This window comes from Pan troglodytes, chromosome 4, assembly GCF_028858775.2.
Source record: "Pan troglodytes isolate AG18354 chromosome 4, NHGRI_mPanTro3-v2.0_pri, whole genome shotgun sequence".
In the NCBI taxonomy this organism is placed as follows: domain Eukaryota; kingdom Metazoa; phylum Chordata; class Mammalia; order Primates; family Hominidae; genus Pan; species Pan troglodytes.
This window is the reverse complement of record NC_072402.2, coordinates 156,754,775-156,775,731: the sequence shown is the minus strand read 5'-3', so window position 1 is coordinate 156,775,731 and position 20,957 is coordinate 156,754,775. Positions and strand designations below refer to the sequence as shown.

Sequence of the window (20,957 nt, the reverse complement as noted above, 5' to 3'; positions counted from 1 at the left end):
ATTGCTAGTAAAATGAGTAAGAGTTCTATTGATGTCAGCAGAGTCTTCTGTTTGGGTAAGACTTGAAAGTTATAGTTCCCCTTTCTAATTCTCCCACTTGAAAATATGACGTCCACACTTAGGCATCATTTCTTCTTAAATTGCATGTGGGTTTTTTTTTTCTTCCCCTTGCATCTCACCTCTTATTTACCCTATATATAACTCTGACAATGTAGCCAATACTTCTCAGAGGTAGTGAGCTTTTGGAAGAAAGGCAAAGATGAGTCCCTAAAAGGTATAAAATTCATGTGACCCATAGATGAGTGTCTTTATTTTTGCCTGTAATCAGACTGAAGCTACATTTGAAAACAGGCAAGTAGACCAAATTAACTTCCATGGCCTCAGCCAGGCTTTCCACATGTGAGGGAGTAGGCCAGGGAACAGCCCTTTAACTTGCATTCTTATTCTGCATAAAGTAACACCAGCAGTTTGCTCCCAATATATTCTGAATAATTGGATAAAGCATGAAGATGCCACTGTGCATCAGAGAAAGGCTACTAATTGCTTTGTTAACCATGCAGGCTCTTCCTGGCACAATGCTGGCCTGGCTGCTGACTATTACTGACCAATCTGTTTAGGGCTTCAGCTGCTGCCTCAGCATGGGTGGGCTTTATTTGCTGCTCGTGGACTTGTGGGGGAAAGCAACCCCACAGGTGGAAAACTCTACAGGTGGAAAGAAAAAGGGCTTAATGTGCTTTCTGAGTGAAATCCCAAATACCAACTTCTTCTATGTCTACAGTTACTTATGGATATACAATTTTCATTTTTTCCCTTTTAAAAATATTTCTAACATATTATTCTAAAATATATAGGAGTTTCACAAGTTTTCATTTCAGTGATTTGTAAAACTTGTTAACTATTATGAAAATAGGTTGTTTTTCTCTAATTTTAAAACAGTAGCAGAACCCCCAAAATATGGCAATAGATTTCTTTATAAGATATTATTAGGCAAAAATTAATGTTATATTGTACATAACAATTCTACAATAAAGCTGAGTTGCACCTTTCAGAATTGTGAGTAAAATTCATTTTAGAAAATGTTAAAACATGACCTCTTTCTTCTTACTATCTTTTTGACCATATCTCTGTTCTGGCTTCTTACAATTAGCATGTCATTAGAATGAATTTTCCATGTTGTACTACATGTGATTCTAGCAAAATAGGAAACAGACAGGAAGATGGATCTCAACCAATAGGCCAAATAACATCTATATATCATAGATTTGCATCTCATATCTGCACATGTTTAGACTATGCTAGAAATCATTCTATTCTTGAAACATTTAAAGATATATTATGCCTTTCACACACAGGCCTACCCTCTATTAATGCAGTTTATATTTTTCTTGTTTTTAAAATTCACTGGTCCAAAGTACTTTATTATGCTGGTTGGTGTGCTTTACTGCTGATGTTCTTTCTATTTTTCAGAAACATAAAAATAGCAAAAATAAAATTCTGAAGCCACTGAAGGCAAATGATGATGTTTGTACTGCGTGGCTAAGAGGGAAAAGCCGTATTCAAAATGTCATCCTGCTAATGTTACAGATTACGGGTTTTCCTGGCTGCCTATAGATGTATAAGGGGTACTGTTTGTTTACCAGGCTGCCATGACCCTATTACACAAACCTGTCATCTATTGTGTGGCTAACAGTCTTTTAAATTGCAAATCTGATGCTCTTTAGGGGGCTTTAGGAAAAAAATTCTCACTTTCCACACCATCCTATTTCTCTTGATTTCTTGCCTGTTTTAAGTGGAAGTTGGGATGTGCTGAATTTGCACCAGGGGTGCAAATGCAGGCTCAATTATAAGCATAAAATTAGAGTCTGTTCCCCATTAATCAGGCTGGCTAATTGCTATGCACCACCATTAGCCATATGGTGTGAAAGACAGCTTGCTCTCCCCAAGATGAAATTTCTTCATTGCAGACATGAAATAGTGAGGGCCCTGGATTTTAAAATAGCTTGTTTTAGATATTTAATTTCTAAACAACTTTCTGCAGTGCTTTCTATCAAAGCTAACGGCACAATAAAACTTTGTGTTGATGTCGTGAAAGCTGTATATTTATAGTAGGTTGGCTATGGTGAAGGAGACACAGAGAATTTAGATCGACAAGACAAGGCTTGGTATGATTCTGTTTTGTTGCAGGCAAAGGGGAAAAAAAAAAGAAAAAATGAGAAACACCAGAGAATTGTGTCTCAGGTGGTTGCAAATTTTAAAAATCCATTGTGTTCTGTCTGAAAGGTGACCCCACTGCCTGGGCTGGCTAAGGGACTGGCCACCATTGGATTATATTATAATTATTATTACCACTCAGAGACAAAACCTCTTTGACTTGACATGGAGCTCTTTCTGTGAAATTCTGAGAGAGTCTCTGCCTGTTTGGTAAATTGGAATCTATCATATCAATCATCATTACATTTTGCTATACCTGTTGGCTACGCTCTTAAAATAATACGGCCCCACACACGATTTTCTAAAGCACGATTCTAGAAGAGATTTGATTAAAGGGCATCCTGACATCCTGTGTTTAAATGTGGATGGAAAATAAGAACTATGCTTGGTCAGTGAACCTAGTTCCCAGAGCTCTGTTTAAGAAAGACCTCTTTCCCTCATCAGTGTATGGTTTCTTATAGGACCATGAGTTCTCAGGGCTCCCTTGAGTTCCCTTTTCTTCCTTTCTCTGTTACTGGCTTATTCTGATTCCATCCTTCAGATTCCCACTTAAGCATGGCTTCTTCAGGGAAGCATCCCTGGCTCTCAGCCTGAGTCAAGTCCTATTGTTACGTTGTCCTGTAAACAGTGGTCCTCTTTTATCCATGAAGGATGTGTTGCGTGACCCACAGTGGATGCCTGAAACTGCAGATAGTCCTGAACCTTACATACGCTATATTTTTCCTATACATGCATGCCTATGATAATGTTTAATTTATAAATTAGACATAATAAGAGATGAACAACAATTAGTAATAAAATAGAACAACCATAAAAACAAACTGTATTAAAAGCTATGTGGATGTGATCTCTCTCTCCAAATATTGTACAGAATACCAGCCCTTTGGGAGGCCAGGGTGGGAGGATTGTTTGAGCCCAGGAGTTCAAGACTGCCCTGGGCAACACAGTGAGACCCCCCATCTCTATAAAAACTGAAAGAAAAATTAGCCCGGCATGGTGCATGCCTGTATTCCCAGCTACTCAGGGGGCTGAGGTGGGAGGATAGCTTGAGCCCAGGAGATCCAGGCTGCAGTGAGCCCTGATTGCACCACTGCACTCCAGCTTGGGTGACAGAAAGAGACCCCATCTCAAAACAACAACAAAAAAAATGTACTGGACCACAGGTAACTGAAACCATGGAAAGCAAAACCATGGATAAGGGGGACTACTGTCTGCTGTGCTTTTCTTTCATAGCACTCAGCACATTTGTAACTTTTTGCCCACAATCTGTCTTCCTTTGCTGGACTGATTGCTTTTTGAAGGCAAGGAAGTTACTGGGTGTTCCTCTGTCTTCAGTTTTCCTATTTGTGAAATGGAGGATAATATTACTTATCTCATAAGTTGGTGATTAAGATTAAATGCAATAATCCCCACAAATGCTTATCACAGTGGCTTTACACACATTAAGTACTGAATATCTACTGTTATTATTAATAGTAGGAGTATTTGTATTAATAGAAGCAGTAACAGCAATATTTGCAGTGTGGGGCTAAGTACTTGGTGCGCAGTTGTTTGATGTGAATGAGGATAAAAGAACTTTGAATCAAAGTGAAATGTCTACCAAAACATTCATGCACTTTGTTCATTCTAGTTGTGGGAGTTAAGGATGTTTTCATTTATTCTTTTAGCACCTACTATGTGCAAAACACTCAAAAACGGAGAGCCAGGGAAGACTTCGTTCTGTAGTAGGGGAGCTTATGGTGTGGCCTGGGAGATGATATTGGTTGGCAGATAACGAGACTGCACTCTAGAAAGGGTTGAATGTGATGAGAGGTTGAGGCAAAGGGCTATGTCTATTCAGAGAAGGGAGGAAATACTTGTAGTTGGGTAGCAGGAATAGGGAGGGGGATTTTAGAGGGTGCATGAAGTGTTTGGGCACGTCTGTTTCAGTCCAGCCAAAATTTCTCTGTGGAGAGTCCTGCAGGTGGATGGTCCTGAGTTCTGGATCTGGAAATAAAGTTATGGTCAAAGATAACTGACTTCAGAGGTCGTTTCCCAAGGGTGAGAGTTGAAGCTATGGGCTTAGATGGGATTGACAAGGGAGGGAGAACAGACAGAGAAGGCATGGCTATATTCTTGGGGGGAATAATCACGCTTAGCAAGAAGGCAGGGTGTGTTAGAGAGTTCAGAAAAAGAAGCTTGAGCATACAGAGCATAGAAATAAAAGGAGGAGGTCAGGTACGGTGGCTCATGTCTGTAATCCCAGCATTTTGGGAGGCCGAGGTGGGCAGATCACTTGAGGCCAAGAGTTCAAGACCAGTCTGGCCAACATGGTGAAACCCCATCTCTACCAAAAAATACACAAATCAGCTGGGTGTGGTGGTGTGTGAACCTGTGGTCCAAGCTACTCGAGAGGCTGAGGCACGAGAATCACTTGAACCCAGGAGGTGGAGGTTGCAGTGAGCAGAGATTGTGCCACTGCACTCCAGCCTGGGTGACAGAGCGAGACTCCACACCATCTCAAAAAAAAAAAAAAAAAAAAAAAAGATTAAAGGAGGGTGTTTCAAAGAGAGGGAGTCATATAATAAGTGCTAGAGAGATCCAGATGGACATGAAGGCTGAGAAAGCACCAGACAGTCACTGGTAAACTTTAAGAGGAGATTCAAGTACATGCTGAGGGCCTGGATGCCCGTATTATGTGGTTGAAATGGCAAGTAGTGACAGGGACTCTTATAAGAAGGATGTCGGCAGTGAAGAAACTAACTCAGAGAAAAGAAGGAGCATCCTTTTAAAATTTTAGACAATGGGAAAACTTGATAACGTTTGCAAACTGAAGGAAAGAATTAACCAGGGAGGGAAGAATGGCAAATGCAAAACAGAAGAGGAGTCCTTGATGGGGCTGGTCCCAGGTAAGGCAGAATGAGACAGACCTGTGAGCTCAGGTACTTGAGTTAGTGTGATGAGGATGGATCACTTACTTTAAGACATGGGAGGAAGACAGAAGATAGAAGAGCCTATTTATGTAATGGATTCTTTAAAATCAAGTCATCTTTATAACTATTAATAAGACTATTCAGATAAATCATAGATCTCAGTCTCTAGCCACTTTAGGGAAATAGGTAAGGCATCTTGTTTTTTACAAGTTTGAAATGATGCTTTCCTCCTGTTGAGAAAGACACTATTCATAGGAAAAAGTTCCTTGTCCCTAAGATGAGGATCTGCCGATCCCATGACTGGGAATATTTAGGTGTTTCTTGCTCTAGTTTATGAAGCTCTAGAAATACGCCACCTGTGTTAGGCTGGTAAGAAAGAGACTCATAAGTTCACTTTTCTCTGGATGTGCAGAATTTTTTGGGAGACACACAATCCTGCTGAGGAAAGGGCTGCTGATTTCAGTCCGTAGTGTAGGTACCACACCAGGTGCTGGCTACCTATGCCTGAGACTGGCCACATTGTTCTCCTGTCACTGGGGTTGCAGGTTCGGAAGGGATGTAAACAGTGGCCTGCTTTTAAAATCTTACCCTGGCAACAAAGCAAATTAGGAAACTCCAAGCCTTGCAAGAAGCCAGCATGAGAGAGCAAATCCCAAGTCTGTGCCTGGTACAGTGCCCAACACACATCGTAGGAGCCTAAAACATAGTGCTTTGAACGGATGAAGGTCCATCAGTCACACAGTAATGAGGACCTAATTATCATTGTGATTTCTTTTATTAACACTGTCACTTTTTCCGTTAAGTGCTTTTGCATCTGTTTCATCTACGGAATTGTTTCAGTATGAGCCCTCTTCTGCCTTAAACATAAGTGAATTCATTCTCCTTTCAGCTTTTCCTTCCTGGTTTCCTCCTGTGTATAGTGGAGGTTGGTGCTCACTCTTGGTCCTTCTGAGCTTAGCAGAAAGAACTATGGGCAGTTCTACCTGAAAAGGGAGAACTCACATGGGCAGGAAAGAGCATTGTGGCAACAAAGGAGAGGTCCTCACTCTGCTCGGCTCTAGGAAGCCACAGGGGGCTTGATATCAGCTCAGTCTACAAGAAGTCTTTCCTTCCACTGCTTGTGGTTGATTTTTAATTTTTAATGTAAAAGCATATTGCCATATAAAGCAGAACACTAGCCTGGGCGTGGTGGCTTGCACCTGTAATCCCAGCACTTTGGGAGGTCGAGCTGGGTGGATTGCTTGAGCCAGGGAATTTGAGACCAGCCTGGGCAACATGGTGAGACTCAGTCTCCACAAAAAATACACAAAATTAGCCGGGCGTGTTGGCATCTGCCTGTAGTCCCAACTACTTAAGGGCCTGAGGTGGGAGGATCACTTGAGCCCCAGGAGGTTGAGGCAGCTGTGAGCTGAGCTGAGATCACACCACTGCACTCCAGCCTGGGAGTGCCAAAAAAAAAAAAAAAAAAAAAGCAAACCACTGCAAAAATATAAAAATAAAATGCATGTCTTCCATTCTTCCCCACTGCCTGTTCCACTCTCTATAGGTTAACTCTTTGAAGTTCCTACATTTAAAAAATATTTCCTGATGGCATACTGTGTGCCAGGCTCAGTTCTAGTTGCTGGGGATATAGGGGTGAACAAAACAGTCTATGACTGTCTTTGTGGGGCTTATATTCAGGTGAGAGAGACAATAAAAGACAAATGAATATAAAATACAACATGGTGAGTACTATGAAGAAAAGTTAAGCAGAATAAGGAGCTAGAGTGCTCTAGGGCAGTCATTTCTTTCTTTTTTCTTTTTGAGACGGAGTTTTGCTCTTGTCACCCAGGCTGGAATGGCACGATATCAGGTCACTGCAACCTCCATTTCCTGGGTTCAACCGATTCTCCTGCCTCAGCCTCCTGAGTAGCTGGGATCACAGGCACCCACCACCACACCCAGATAATTTTTTTTAAAATTTTTATTAGAGATGGGGTTTCACTGTGTTGGCCAGGCTAGTCTCGAACTCCTGACCTCAGGTGATCTACCCACCTTGGCCTCCCAAAGTGCTGGGATTATAGGTGTAATCCACCATGCCCGGAGGGGAAGGCATTTCTAAAGCCATTGACATTATGCAGAGACTTGAATGAAGTGAGGGAGTGAACCATACTTGTAAAAACTGTCTCTTCCCCTCCCTCTCTCCCTTTCACTCTTTCATGCTTTCATTTTTCTCCCAGAAATGGGGCCATACTTTGAATAGTATTCTGCAACTTGGTTTTCTCAAGTCACAATATGCTGTACATTTCTTTCCATTCCAGTGCTTCTAACTCTACCTTCATTCTTTTTAATGCTGCACAGAATTCCATATACACATGTATGTGTACACACACATCCATATATGTACACACATATGTATGTATGTACACACATATGTATGTGTGTGTGTATATATATATTTAACAGGATCATACTGTAGACATTATTTTGTAGCAGACACTATTTTGAGGTGCAGAACAGAAGCTGAAGTAGCCCATTTCAGGAATAATGACTATGTGATGCAGTGATATGACCCAAGAAACAGGAGACATGTTGGGCTTATTTTTCATACTTGGCCTAAAGTTTTTTTTGTAAGTGGTGAGTGAACTCCAGCCCTTTATTCTTTTTTCTCTACTTTTCTTCATTCTCCCCATTTCATTTCTATATGTCCTTCGACACTTCTGCTCTTTGCATCTGCCTATTTCCCTGGGTCCCTTAGAAAGGAATGCTTCAGTTCATCTGGCTGCTCTCAGGGACATTTTTATTTTTAGATGATGACCGTGCTTAAGTGAAAAGGAAAAATCTCAGGCCTGGTGTGGCATGCTTGGGGGAGGTGGTTTGTTCTACAGGTTGGGATGAGGTGCACCTTCCTTCCATCAACAATGCCTTGGATTTATCTGTCACCCTTTTATTCTTCTGGATTGTATTTGCCCCCCAATACATAACATTCATTCATAAAATTATTCATTTATTCAATCAATTAATATTTGAGCTTTTCTATTCTACCCCAGGCCTTATGCCACTCATTAGGTAAGTAAAATTGATAGTTTCTTCCTCTACGAAGTCTATGAGTTAAAGGAAGAGAAGAATAAGAAGAGGGAGAAAGACAGTAACAAAAAATACACACACATATATGTAAAAATATAATTTGCATTGAGTTAAGTGCCTTAAAAGGAAAAAAAAAAAAACAGGAAAAACCTAATTTAGATTAAAGGTGGGGTGTCAGGCCAAACCTCTCTGGGGAAGGAGCTATAGACTGAGCTCTGAGGGTGAGAAAAGATTGGCTAACTAGGGAAGGGTTGGAGGAGAGGCCCGCCAGGCAAGAGTCGGCCAGGGTCTGGGCCTGAGGTCAGATTGAACAGGGCACAAGTGAGAGGGATTGAAATGGGCCAGTGCGGTAGGAGCTTGGCAAGTTGGAGGAAGGGGGCAGAAGGTTGGGAGGTGGTCTGGTATCATGTCATGTCATGGATTTGTTCTAAGTGCAGTGGGAAGCCATTAAAAGGTCTTGGGCAGTGAGATGGCACAGTACCACTGACATTTGGAAAAGCTCACTCTGGCTATTGTAGGGGGTCAGAGTGGAGACAGAAAAGTAGGCAGCCACTGCAGAGTCCAAGGACTTGGATGGAGATGGTGTAGTGGGGAAGGAGAAAATCAGATAGGCTTGAAAAACAGACCCTTGTGCATGGTTATCAGCAAGCAGGTTGGAGGAGTTCCTGGAGGACATTTCTCCCAGGCAGGTCTGTGGGCAGCTTGCATTGCCTACTTGCTGTTTTGAAAAGGAAAATGAAGGAGAAATAGGTTTTTCTCAACCAGCAGTTTTCCTCCATGGGTAAAGGAGACGTGGGCTCTGTCGATGGGCTGCTTTTGGAGACCTGCTGCTTCTGCAGAGCACAGGGCAGATTTGCCTGGACTTGAAGGAGGAAGGGACTGAAGAGGGTAGGTGCAGGGGGTGATAATGATGCTTCATTGTGGCTTTAGTGAGGCCAGTCATGAAGCCAAGTCTTTATACCCTTATTGCCTCAAGCCTGTTCCCTGGCATTTAGAGGTAGATACTGCAATTGCTCCATTTTACAGATGAGGAAACTGAGATCCTGTGAGGTGGATTACCTTGCTCAAGTTGACATAGGCAGCTCTGTCAGATTTCAGAACCAGTGTTCTTAACCACTATACTATTCTGAGAAGCCCATGAAATGTAGGTATAGGGGATCAGAGTTCAGGGATGAAGGAGTTATATTTTTATGTATTTTCTGGCATGCATTTCAACTGCTTGTACTTTCCACTGCTTCAACTACTTGTTACTTTATCTGTCTCTTAGATATCATGATACTTTGGTTTTTCCATCCCAAAAGTAGCAGTATATAGCAGAACTCAGGCCTGGAGGAAATAGTTCCCTCTGAATCAGAAGGTGAAAGGCTATAAGGTAGACAGAGTGGTTTTAGCCGAGGCTTTGACAAAGGAGATACAGTTCTTACTCTTACTCTCCGAAGACATGAAAGAAAAACAGAAGACACTTAAGAGTGGAGACTAATTCTCTTCTCAGAGGCATAGTTATGGCAAGAAAAGAGACTTTCCAATTTTGGTGAAGGACTCCCTACGCAGGAGTATATTTCTGGGTCCTGAAGATGAAGTTCAATATTTGGTCCCCTCCAGCAGCCCTCTAAATTTAGGCTGTATGATTCACTAAGTTGTAAGTGTGCGCGTATGTGTGCATCTCTCTCTGTGTACACGTGTGTGTGTAAGAGCAAGAAGTGCATATTGCTTGTGGTGCTTGGTGAAATGTAAGTTTTGGAGGACCTCCCTCCCCATCTACTTCACTGCTTTTATAAGTATGCCCCTGGTGCAGATCTTGTTTTTATTTGCAAACAAGTTTCAGATGGATCGTTTTCTGTTGACCATTGTACTTTTCAAAAACATAAAATGTTCACCCTTTAGAAGGCATCTCAGTTTTTAAAAAACTGGCAGCCACAACTGGCAGGGGAGATTTTAGTAATAGGTACTTTTCGAGCCCATAGGCTGTTCCTTCTCTAACATAAAGAGCATCCTCTCACAGAGCTGTGCTAACCTTTACTTCCAATGTCCATAATGCCCCCAGAAAACTTAAGTGAGGGTCAGAACAGGCTTTTATAGCCAGAGGAATGTGAATCTCCACTTTCTTTTATCTTGCCCCTTCCTTGTCTTAATTATTGTGTTTTACCTTTATTCTCGTGAAAATGGTTCAAAAGCAAACCTAGCTGTAGGATTTTTGGAAAGGCTGTGGTTGAAGGAAATGCTACCCATAAAGGAGAAAAGAGAAGAAAACGGAATCCATTTAATACAAAATGACTGGAGGGGGAGAAATCACTCATACCTCATTATTGATGCGTTCCACACAATTAGTGTGATCTTGAGGGAAGAACGTTTGAGCCACCCACAACCTTGAATATTCTCATTGGGTAGATGCAATAACAGTGCACTTCACAGTGAACTCTGCCAGCACCGCGGGCAGTCATGGGGAGACCCCATCTTGGGGTTCTGAGTCTTGGCTCTGGGAGAGCCCCTCTCCCCCACCTCCTTCTTTGAGCAGGGAGAGGTTAAGCCTGGCCATTAACCCATAGGTGACCCAAATAGAATTTTCTGTCCCAGGGATCCGTTGATTGCCAGGTATGGCTTTGTGGTAATTCTAGCATTTGCAACCCAGCAATTTGAGCCTTCTGTCTGCCTAAATGATGATTTTACATTGTAATGGTTGTACTAAATCCTTTCGCTTTTGCTCCATAGCCGCTGTTGTGACAAGAAAAGCTGTGGCAACCGAAATGAGACTCCCTCAGATCCAGTGATAATTGACAGGTAGGGACCACTCTTCTTTCACTGGATTCTTATTCCTCATTATAATGAAACACCTGCCCTTGTGTTGCTCATGGGCGAGGGTTAGGAATGCATGTGGCTGAAATTTGCCTGTTGGTCATGACTTATGCTGTGCTGAGCGATTTTGATTCCTGGGAAAGCCATATGGAATGTTCTTTTAGAGGCCTGTTCCTTGGATTGCTCCGGTTTTTGTCTGATTCATGCTCCTAAAGGAATATATTTTTTCTTTCCTGACTTTCTGTGGCTCAATCCTCATGCTGTGCCAGGAAGCTTCAGAAATAAAATAATAATAGTTTGTGATTTATGAAATGTGGTTGGGTGCTTATAAATATTTAACTTTTATTTGAAAAATGTTTGAATCATTATCACTTTTAGCTACAGTAGTTCTGTTGGACGTAATCCATCTACACTTTAAGGTTTTATTTATGCATAAAAGCAGTTTAAAGAGATCTGTGAACCAAGATTTTCTACTGTTATTTGCCGGATTTGATTGCAGTATGAGACCATATTGTAAGTTGATTAATTTATCCTGCTTGTCTTAATTATTGTGTTTTTAAACAGATCCATATTACTAATCTGACATGACCAAGTAAATCACCGTAGAACAATAAATCTGTTTTAGTTGTTCGGTGTAATTTTGAGTCAGTGTGCACGCATTATGCAAAGTCGCATTCCAAATATTCATTTTACATTTTAATTATTGAAATTCATTGTATGGAAACATGTATGATAAACCATTTGTTACATAGCATTACTCATTGAGAGTTAAATGGCCTGGAAGGTTTATAGATACTGTCAATTGTCAGCTAGGAAAAGAGCTAGCATCTTGTACTAGCTGGAAAAAGAGTCTTGCCAATAAGACTGACCGATCCCTCATTGAGGAAACCAACGGTTGAACACAAGTCCCTTTTTGGGTTTCAGCAATATTGATTTTTGACAACAACAACAACAAAAGAAAAAAACCCCATCTTTCTTTCTACCTTTTTTGGGCTTGTTTTATCATTTTTCAGTTAACAATGACAACAACAAAAAACAAGATATTTACTTCGCTTCATCATAATTTATGCCAAAAGATTGATTGTTGATTTTGACTTATGTGAGTCTTCAGGCATAAACCCAATTGATTGCCAAGAAGCTTTATAAAGGTTACATTTCAATCAGATATTTTAACTAAATATTCCTCACTAGTATTCACTAAAATATATATATATTTTGCTCCATATAAGAGTATTAGTATATTTGATTCAAAGTTAAAAGATGAGAAAGTTTGACATATGGTGATGTGTGTGCTACCTATAGAATTAGGATAACATGTTTATCTACAAAAGCAGATATACTGTTCATATAGTTGCTTTTTCTGTGATTGAACATAAGTCTCCAAATGAATAAGGTCACAAGTAAATTTAACCTTTATGCTGGTTTGTTTTATTTAAATTTACCTCTCCAAAATATCATTTGTTATTTTAAGCATTTTTCTTCCTCCTCTGTTGAAAAGAAAGTGTACGGATCAAAGGACCAGCCCAAATAGTCCCCAAAACTTTGAAACTATAAGCATTTTGTTCTGCCATGTAGTTCCTTTTGGTTTAGATGATGACAAGAACCTTACCTTGCCACCCTCAATGAAAAGACTTTTTTTTTTTTCGCTTGTGAATGGGTTAAGCTTTTAAGTTCTTCATTTGGTTTGAAGCTGTGACTCTGATATAGAAGGTTGATATGACTGTGGTTTGAATAACATTTGATTTTGACCTGTTCCTGTGGGTTGCGATGGCATAAGAAACTTGACTCAGCAGCACTGTAATTAGCCCGGCCCCTGTTTTTGAAACAGGATTGTGTTACCTGGATTGCATTAGTGTGGCTTCTATTGTTGCCGCTTTGCATCTGTCCCAGAAGGGTACTTAAAACCTTTTCTTGGCTGGGGTAGTTCAAACAATTTAGGCAAAATAAGTATGCACTTTATGCTGTTGGTGGCTTTGGGGATATTACTCATGACATTTATCCTTTTCATTTTTTTCCCCTTTTGGTTTGACAAAGTAGAAAACAGTGTGTAGCCAATCTTGGTCTCTTCAGATAGGAGTACTTTAAAAACAGCTGAAACTCAGTGTATGTGCACAAGCCCCACAGCATATGTTTATTTGCTGGCTGTTGCCATTGTTTCTGATGAACTATCTTTTCATGCAGTGATGCCAGTTGATATGCAAAACCCCATTTAGCTATTTTTATTTGCATCTGAGTTTTCAGAATTTATTTGTCCTTCAGGCTGCCAAAGGTTTTAAAAGCTCCAGTCCTGTCTGTGCTGATATGTGAAACTTCCATTCTTAACAGCGAGAGAAGAGAATAACAACAAGAGAAGAACTTATGCAAGAAAGGGCAAAATAGAAAAGATTTTTCAATTCCGTAAAATTGCTGCAAAGGGGAAAAAATGATGGCAACCGTGTTTGAATTTCATAGTTTCCAATTTGATTCTATATTACTGATTGCATAATATCTGTGTTACGTGCTTAGGGTTTGATTTGCTTTCAGATTTATGGATGCAAATCCCTGAATATTTTGTGAAAATAGGCTATGAGGCCTGCATTCAGTAGCAATAGTAACTGTTTTCAAAAGATGCATACAATATGCAATTACAGAGCTGAGGGTACAGGCCATCCTTGCGTTAGGATTTAGCATGGTTTTAACACGCAGTCAACTTTTGAGCACCAATAATTTTTAGCTCTCTTTGCTTGTCCTTCGGAATTTGGGAGAACACTGCTATTTTTATCAGTCAAAAGACTTTTAGCAGTGGTTATTCAGGAAAACTATTTATAGGGTAGAGAGAAGAGGCTTTCTGGTCATAGTGCAATCGTGCAGGGCAAGCTATTTCTGTGTTAAATTTTGGCTGTATTATTTGCTGCCACTGACTTTGGGACATCAGCCTGGCATATTCTATCAAAAAAGTAGAATTAACAAAATCAGCAGTTGCAAACTGTGATTTAGAAAAGGGGCTTCTATTATACTTCATCCTTATGGCATGCACAGACTGAGAAAAATATGACCCCAATTCTTTTTACAATCATGACAATTTGTCAAGTCACTTCAAAAAAGTTTATAGAAAAATTGCTGTAAATGCAGGAAGTGCACATCTGGAGTTGAATGCCAGGTTACATTTCTGTGTGGTGCCAAATAGCTTGATTAAGAAGCACATAACCCAGCCTGCACTCAGTGATCCAGATATTTGAGCCGCATAGACATGGGAAAAGTCAAATGTGTTATGTTTAATAGCAAATAACCAGGAACTAATAACAGCAGATTTCATTATTTTTGAGGTAAAGGGCTATGTGTGGTAATTATTGTTAAAGTAAAAAGCAAAAAATGACTTCCAGTTATTGAATTAAGGTGGAGATTGATTTAACATATTCACACAGTAACTAATATTTGAATTTAAAAGGTTTGCAATAAACTTCATGTTTAGAAATTGAATAAATAGGAGTTTTATTACCACATTGGATATCCTTGTGTCCTAACCTTTTTCCTTGGAGTTATCTTAGTTCAATAAATAAAACCTCATTAGACTATTCCCATTTCAACGAGTTTATTAAATTTTGCAGGAGTAATTAGCATAAGCTGTGCTAATTTTTCTGGAAGACTAATGAGGGAGGTTCTTAATTAGGTTTACTTTGTAAGAATCAGAAAAGATGATAATGACAAAAGTCACATAAGGTAGTCTGAATTGGGAACCCAGTTTTTCTGCATCTATTAAAAAATCTTTCACTTTCTATATGGAAACTTTGTAATAAATGTCGGAACTGAATATATTAAGTATGCAGACTGTTATTCCATATCTGGTTAGGATGACCATTCATTCTTAATTTGCTTCCCCAAACTCTTTATTTTCCTAAACTATCTTTGAGCAATGACATAGATGAATACAGATGGTCTTATAAAAACATTTCTTTCTCCAAAGTATGCTGGAGGCTTCTTTTCACACAGACTCCTGAAGTTTCTGGCTAGATTTCTGTTGCTTATTTGCAGTGGGGTGGGATGGGGGCAGCTTAATGTTTGTTTGTTTGTTTGTTTGAATTTAGAATTAGTGCAATTGATGAAATGAACCATTAAGTAAGGGTGACAATGTGAGCATCATTCCTTGTGCAATGAATCCTTATCTGTTAACAAGTGGATTTTTTTTTTTTTAGTAGATAGAAATACTAAAGGATGAAATTCCATCTCAAATTATGTTCTCCTATTGGTGTGAATTTAGACCTAGTTTTTAAAGGATATAATGTAGCTCCAGCAACCTAAAAGTTTTGGGTTCCTCAAAGCCGATATTTAAAACGTGGATGTTAAAAGCTTGTCAACTTATGTACCTGTAAGAATTTTGAGTTTGTTTATTGTAATATTAACAGAATTACCATGCCTTTTTCCCCCATTTTTAAGAATTCCTGTATCTATGTGTATGGCTATGGGATGTAGGCCTTGACATGTGACATAAAAAAATACACAAATTTTGTAAAATGAAAAACCTAGTCTGTTTGGAATTACTTCAGGTCACACTTACGCAAGGGTCTCCTATAAAGGAAAAAAATGCCTGTATTTCTTTTTTCCAGATTTGTCTAAAGATCTTCCACATCTAGATCACTTCCATTTAGGTAACACGAATTGGGTTTGTTTTATGATTATCTGAAATAGAATGTTCAGTAATGAAAATATTAGAATGCCCATTTGCCTGTTGATTTTATATGATGTACATCATATGAACGGAAAAGCTTAACCATGTTATGGTTGCTCAGATAAACAAGTTTATTGAAGACTCATTCTTTTTCTAAGAGGTGTAAATTCTGTGGTAAGACTTTTCAGAAAAGTGCAGTGTTGCCTTATCACCAAGCTAATTTTCTTCATTAAATTGACCCCAATGTATTTATATAACATATATGCCCATATGTATAATAGGAAAACAATATAAAAACTTTAGAGTTAGGAGAGATCTATCTATCTAACCATCCATCCATCCATCCATCCATCCATCCATCCACCCACATACTTTTTACCATTGGGTCGGGTGTGGTATGTATTTGCCAAGGGTTGTAAAGGCATCTGGGCCTTTCAAAATCAATGGCTTTCCTCTGTCTTTTATAATCAGAGGTAAATTCCAATATTTATTTATTTTTTGTCATCCACATAAAGTCCTCAATTAACATGAACATAAATATATAATTTTATTAAAGTTGCAAATGAGGCTTTTAGTTAGTTTCATGATTTCATTTCAATGCCCTTTCAACTCTTCTTATTTTGGTCTTCATCCAGTTTTTAGAAGGACCAACCACCACCAATGCATAATCATTCTGCACCATACACAAATGGCTGTGTGGGGCATGAAGAACCAGAGGCGTAAATGCATTTCTCAGCGTTCCGATAAACCTTTTATACCACCTGATTTGTAACCTTGACTGCTTGGTTAAAATAAAAGGAGGAGGAATTCACTCTCTAAAATTGCCCTAGGCAGGATAATTATTGTGTTTTTGGTTGGTTTGAGAGGTTTGCATTTTTTCAAAAGTGAAAAGCCAGCATTGACACTGAGCATGAATTTAAGACTGTTTATTAACCCTAGTGTGTTTAAACATTTGTCTTCTCAGTGGGAATTCATATGTGATTATTAGCGATGAGACTTATGTGAATGAGTATCATTCTAAATTTTATCACATATCAGATAATACCATTCTGAATATGAGATGAGCCCCGTACATTTGTGTGCAGTTTGCTACCGTGATAAGAAAATAACTAATACAATAAGCTAATAGCAGTCTATATTCCATTTGCTATCAGCTATTCCCAAATACACAACCAGGATACATTAAAATGCATTTCAAATACACTGACAATGTATCATAATGCAAAGTACTTTTACATGGTATAATACTATTGCAGACACTGTATAATGAACAACAGTGGTTTTCCTGTAAAGGAAATAATGGCAGCAACTTCCAAGAAATGTATTTAACGGAGCTTCAGAGAATCAGTAGTGTGTATGTGTAGCATGGCCCGGGTATCAGCCCGTGGTGTAGGTTTTTAATCCCATGTCATCATAACTTTGCTTTTGTAACAGTTCTGGAAAAATACAGAAAAGCAGTACGAAGTCCTCTGTGTGTCCCATTAGTAACTATGCACAATCATTTTGTAATGAGAATATATGAGTATATTAAACATGCTTTTACTTTCCTAAAAGAAGTTGCTTAGAATGGGGGGAAAAACTCTCTCCAAGTGTAACTCTCCATTGATAAATTCCCCTCATTTCCTCATTTCCCTCTCCTGCCAGCACCCGGTTAACTCTCTAATAAAAATTGACCAGATTTAAAAAAGTCCATTTAGTGGTTCCTGTGTAAAGAGATGGTATTTTGGTCACTTTAATTTGCATGAGATGTTATCTGAAATCGACCACTGATTCTTCCTTCTCACAGCCCCCCATCCCATTCCTCTCTTTACAAACCGCGTAACTACATACTATCCAGGACAATATAAAAGTGACCTCAATACTCCTATTGCAATCAATGAAATATGGTGAACAGTACAGGTTTGTCTTTCATTGCTCCCTGCCTTGAAAGGTGTGGGTAGAAGAAGAAAAATCTCCCTTACAAACTATTTCTCCAGTTACAAGTCTTTGTCCAGAAGCAAAAGAAGGTTTTAACATTACAGTACTTATTATAATAGAATTTTAATTGCCCTAATCCTGCTAAAGTGTGAAGCTGAGTGTGTGTGTGTGTGTGTGTGTGTGTCTGTGCATGTATTCCTAATAGGGAGGGGAGTCATGCAAAAAAAAAAAAATCTTTGTTACATTTTTCATGGGTGGGGCAGGGGGTGTCACATATGTTAAATGATGCAAACTTAATTAAACTGATTCTGGGGAAGGACAGGCCATTGGTGTTGCATCTATGAAATGTGTACTCCACTTTCAGTGGGAACAGAGTGGTCTCCTGTGTGCTTTGGGAATTTCTATTTTTGAAAGTGAAGTGCTTGGTTCCAGTTGCAAACATGCCCTAAACCCTACTTGTCATGACTGAGCTAGACATGCTGGCAAATTATATAGCTTGATCCTACACAATAACCTCCAAAATGGCACTTGGTAACTATACCATCCTGCTAACTGTTTGAGGCACAATAGTTTTGTAATATAATATAAAGTAATGGTGTTAGCCAACACATCTTTAATAAGATATTGTTCGTGCCTTTGCCATATGCTACAGAGCAGCCTCTCACTCGGTGGGCCTTTTGATTCCTCTCAATAAGATTATTTCAAATACTCTAATCCTGAATCATTGACATGAATACAAAAGCCTAGTGACATCTAATAGATGCCTCTTAGCTTTGCTTTTCCTCTTGTTCCTTTCCTTTTTCTTCTCTTTTTACCTGACAAAAAGCTCATAGACACTTGGGCTCTGTCTCTCAGTAGCAGCATGGGGGGCTCCTCATGAAATATAAAGGGGGAAAAAGGACTGACAGAGGCCCGATAAGCTACAGAGTGAAGGGCCATAGATTAAAAGTAAATGCCAGTAAATCCTACCCTGTACACTCACTTGTTCTTTTATTGTTTTCTTTAACACTTTCAGAGCCAGGGCAGGGAAAAAACCAGAAAATAGTAATCAAGCTGCCCATGTACATTTTTAATCTGGACACTGTCGCTATTATACATATTTTATGGGGCTTTGGCGACATTCTCAAATTTTGGTTCATGTAAAGTTTGTGGTGGGTTTTTTTAAAATGTCCTTTTAATCAATATCAAGAATCCCTCAAGAACTTTTTTGCTCATTTGCTGCTCAATTAACTTAATATTGATACCATGTGTGGGTAGGAAGAGCCCTTCTGTAGGGTGTGAACACTGGGGCTCAGGACATGACATCTTCAAGGCTGAAATAACTTTTTTTCTTTTCTTTTTTAATTGATGAATTGAAAATTATCAAAGTAAAATGATAGGGTATTTTGTTTCATGACATCAGCTGCTGCTTTTTGATGTGGTGCTGCTCCCCGCCAGTGCCGTGAATTCTCCGCCTTTGCCGGGTGGTGCACGCGACTTAGACTCTGCTGGTGCATGCCGAGGAGTCAGGAGCCCAGCTGGGTAACTTTTCTAATGGTCAAAAGGTTGTTCCCTCCTCCACCTTCCTGAAGCAACCATGATTTGACTAAAGCTCTTTATTACTCCACCTGAATATCAGACAGTCATGCTGCTTGCAATTTATTTATTGTTTTCCAGAGGTAAACTACTGAGATTTTCCCCACCTGTTTTTAATGTGCTTATCGTTCATAAGTATTCTGATCTGTTAGTAATATCTGAAAATATCACTTTTAACACTCTTGGGTGCACTATTGGCTGAAGCCCCCTCACAGGATGGAAAGTTAATTTGAAGAACTATGGACCTGCATCAGGTTTAGCTACACACACCACACACATACGCACATACACACACGCACATACTCTACAGAGACCAAAAAAAAAAAAAAAAAAGATGAAAAGAGAGCAGTCTCTTTTTCATTTTTTAAAAAGTTCTTTAGAAAAGAAAGTTGGTTAAGGGTTCACCTGGTTATCTTTGAAGCTGTTACCAACAGTTGAAAACCCATGTTTCTCTACACAGTCTTGTTGTTTTCCTAAAGCCAGATTCTAATGTTAGATATATGGGATATGTCTCAGAATATGGTTTTAAACACTGAGTTGTTCTTCCTGTAGCTGTAGAAATGGGAGTGCCCTGATCTGGCTCATAAAGACCAGCATCTGAATCCTGGTCTATGAGCACCTTAAAACAAAGCAAGCAAAACCCCTGATCACTGTGAGTTTAATAGTAGCTTACATCTAAATGGCACTTCCAGCGTTTTAGAGCACGTCGGGGTATACCATCTCAGAAAATTCTCTTTGCACAAATTGACTCCATTTGACAGATCTGTAAACTGAGGCACACAGCCTAAGGAACTATCCACTTTATTGGTGACAAAGCAAGTGATTAGAAACTCCACATCTCCTATCTCCCAGACTGATTTTTTTTCCCTTTTCTCAATTGCTCAGCTAAAAACACTGTTTTCAGTATTTCATAATGTCTCTTTTATTTCATTTTTCTTGCTATCCACAGCACATTTTCATGTATTACTCTAAACCTATTTACCAAGCCAGCTTTCTTAGTTGATGTCACAATTAACTTTCAGGATTTTATATGTATATATACACACACATATATATAAACACATATATATACACACACATATATGCATATATACATATGTGACACTGTTTATTGTACTCATTGCTGGAGCAATGTTTGAGTTCTTATGTCCTCATTTAATTTGATTGTGTATTTGCTTGAAAAAAAAATCAGTAATCCATACAGAAATCTGGGAGAAGGCACAGTATGATGGCAAAGGCATAGATTTTGGAGTGCATTGGCTAAGGGATCCAGTTCCTCCACAGCTACTTATTAGTAGCTGAGCCTCAGGGGGCTCAGTTTTCTCATCTTCAAAATGGGAAAAGTCACTTCTATTTAGAAGCGTTGTGAGGATTGAGACACCTAGCACTGGGCTTGGCACATAACAGGTGCTTAAAATCAGGTAGCTCTTGCAATTTGAGCATCATATATTCCATGTGGATCTTCATTCTTAATGTGATCGTTGCCATGGGACTTTCTTTTGAGCACAATTACCTTACTGAAGTTAATCATGGTAGCTAAGTCTCCTTAGATAAAGACTCATTCATTGTTTTGTTTCCACAAATATTTATTAAGCCTCTATTATATGTCATGCACTGTTTTCAGGGTTGGGGGTATAACAGTGAAAAAGACAAACATAGTTCCTGGCTTCATGCAGCTTTCTCAGTGTCTCAGGGTTGATCTCTGCCCCCAGTCCCCCAAAAATAGTTGGAATAGTAATAGCAAGTATAAACAAAGAATATATTGATATATATGTTTTAAAAATAGAAGAATGCCATTTTAGACTGGGATCATGATGCAGAAGAAAAATATCCCCGGG

The 20,957-nt window shown here is 39.2% G+C and overlaps 1 protein-coding gene across 31 annotated transcripts in view; it reads left to right on the top strand.

The window, feature by feature from the left end:
- The window catches only part of EBF1 (EBF transcription factor 1), a 402,216-nt gene that overhangs the window by 15,881 nt on the left and 365,378 nt on the right, over window positions 1-20,957 (top strand). For all 31 annotated transcript variants that reach the window (XM_063811625.1, XM_063811629.1, XM_063811624.1 and 28 more), the window contains one exon: window positions 10,899-10,967. In XM_063811625.1, coding sequence (XP_063667695.1) covers window positions 10,899-10,967 — 69 coding nt within the window. The remainder of the gene's footprint in view (window positions 1-10,898; window positions 10,968-20,957) is intronic.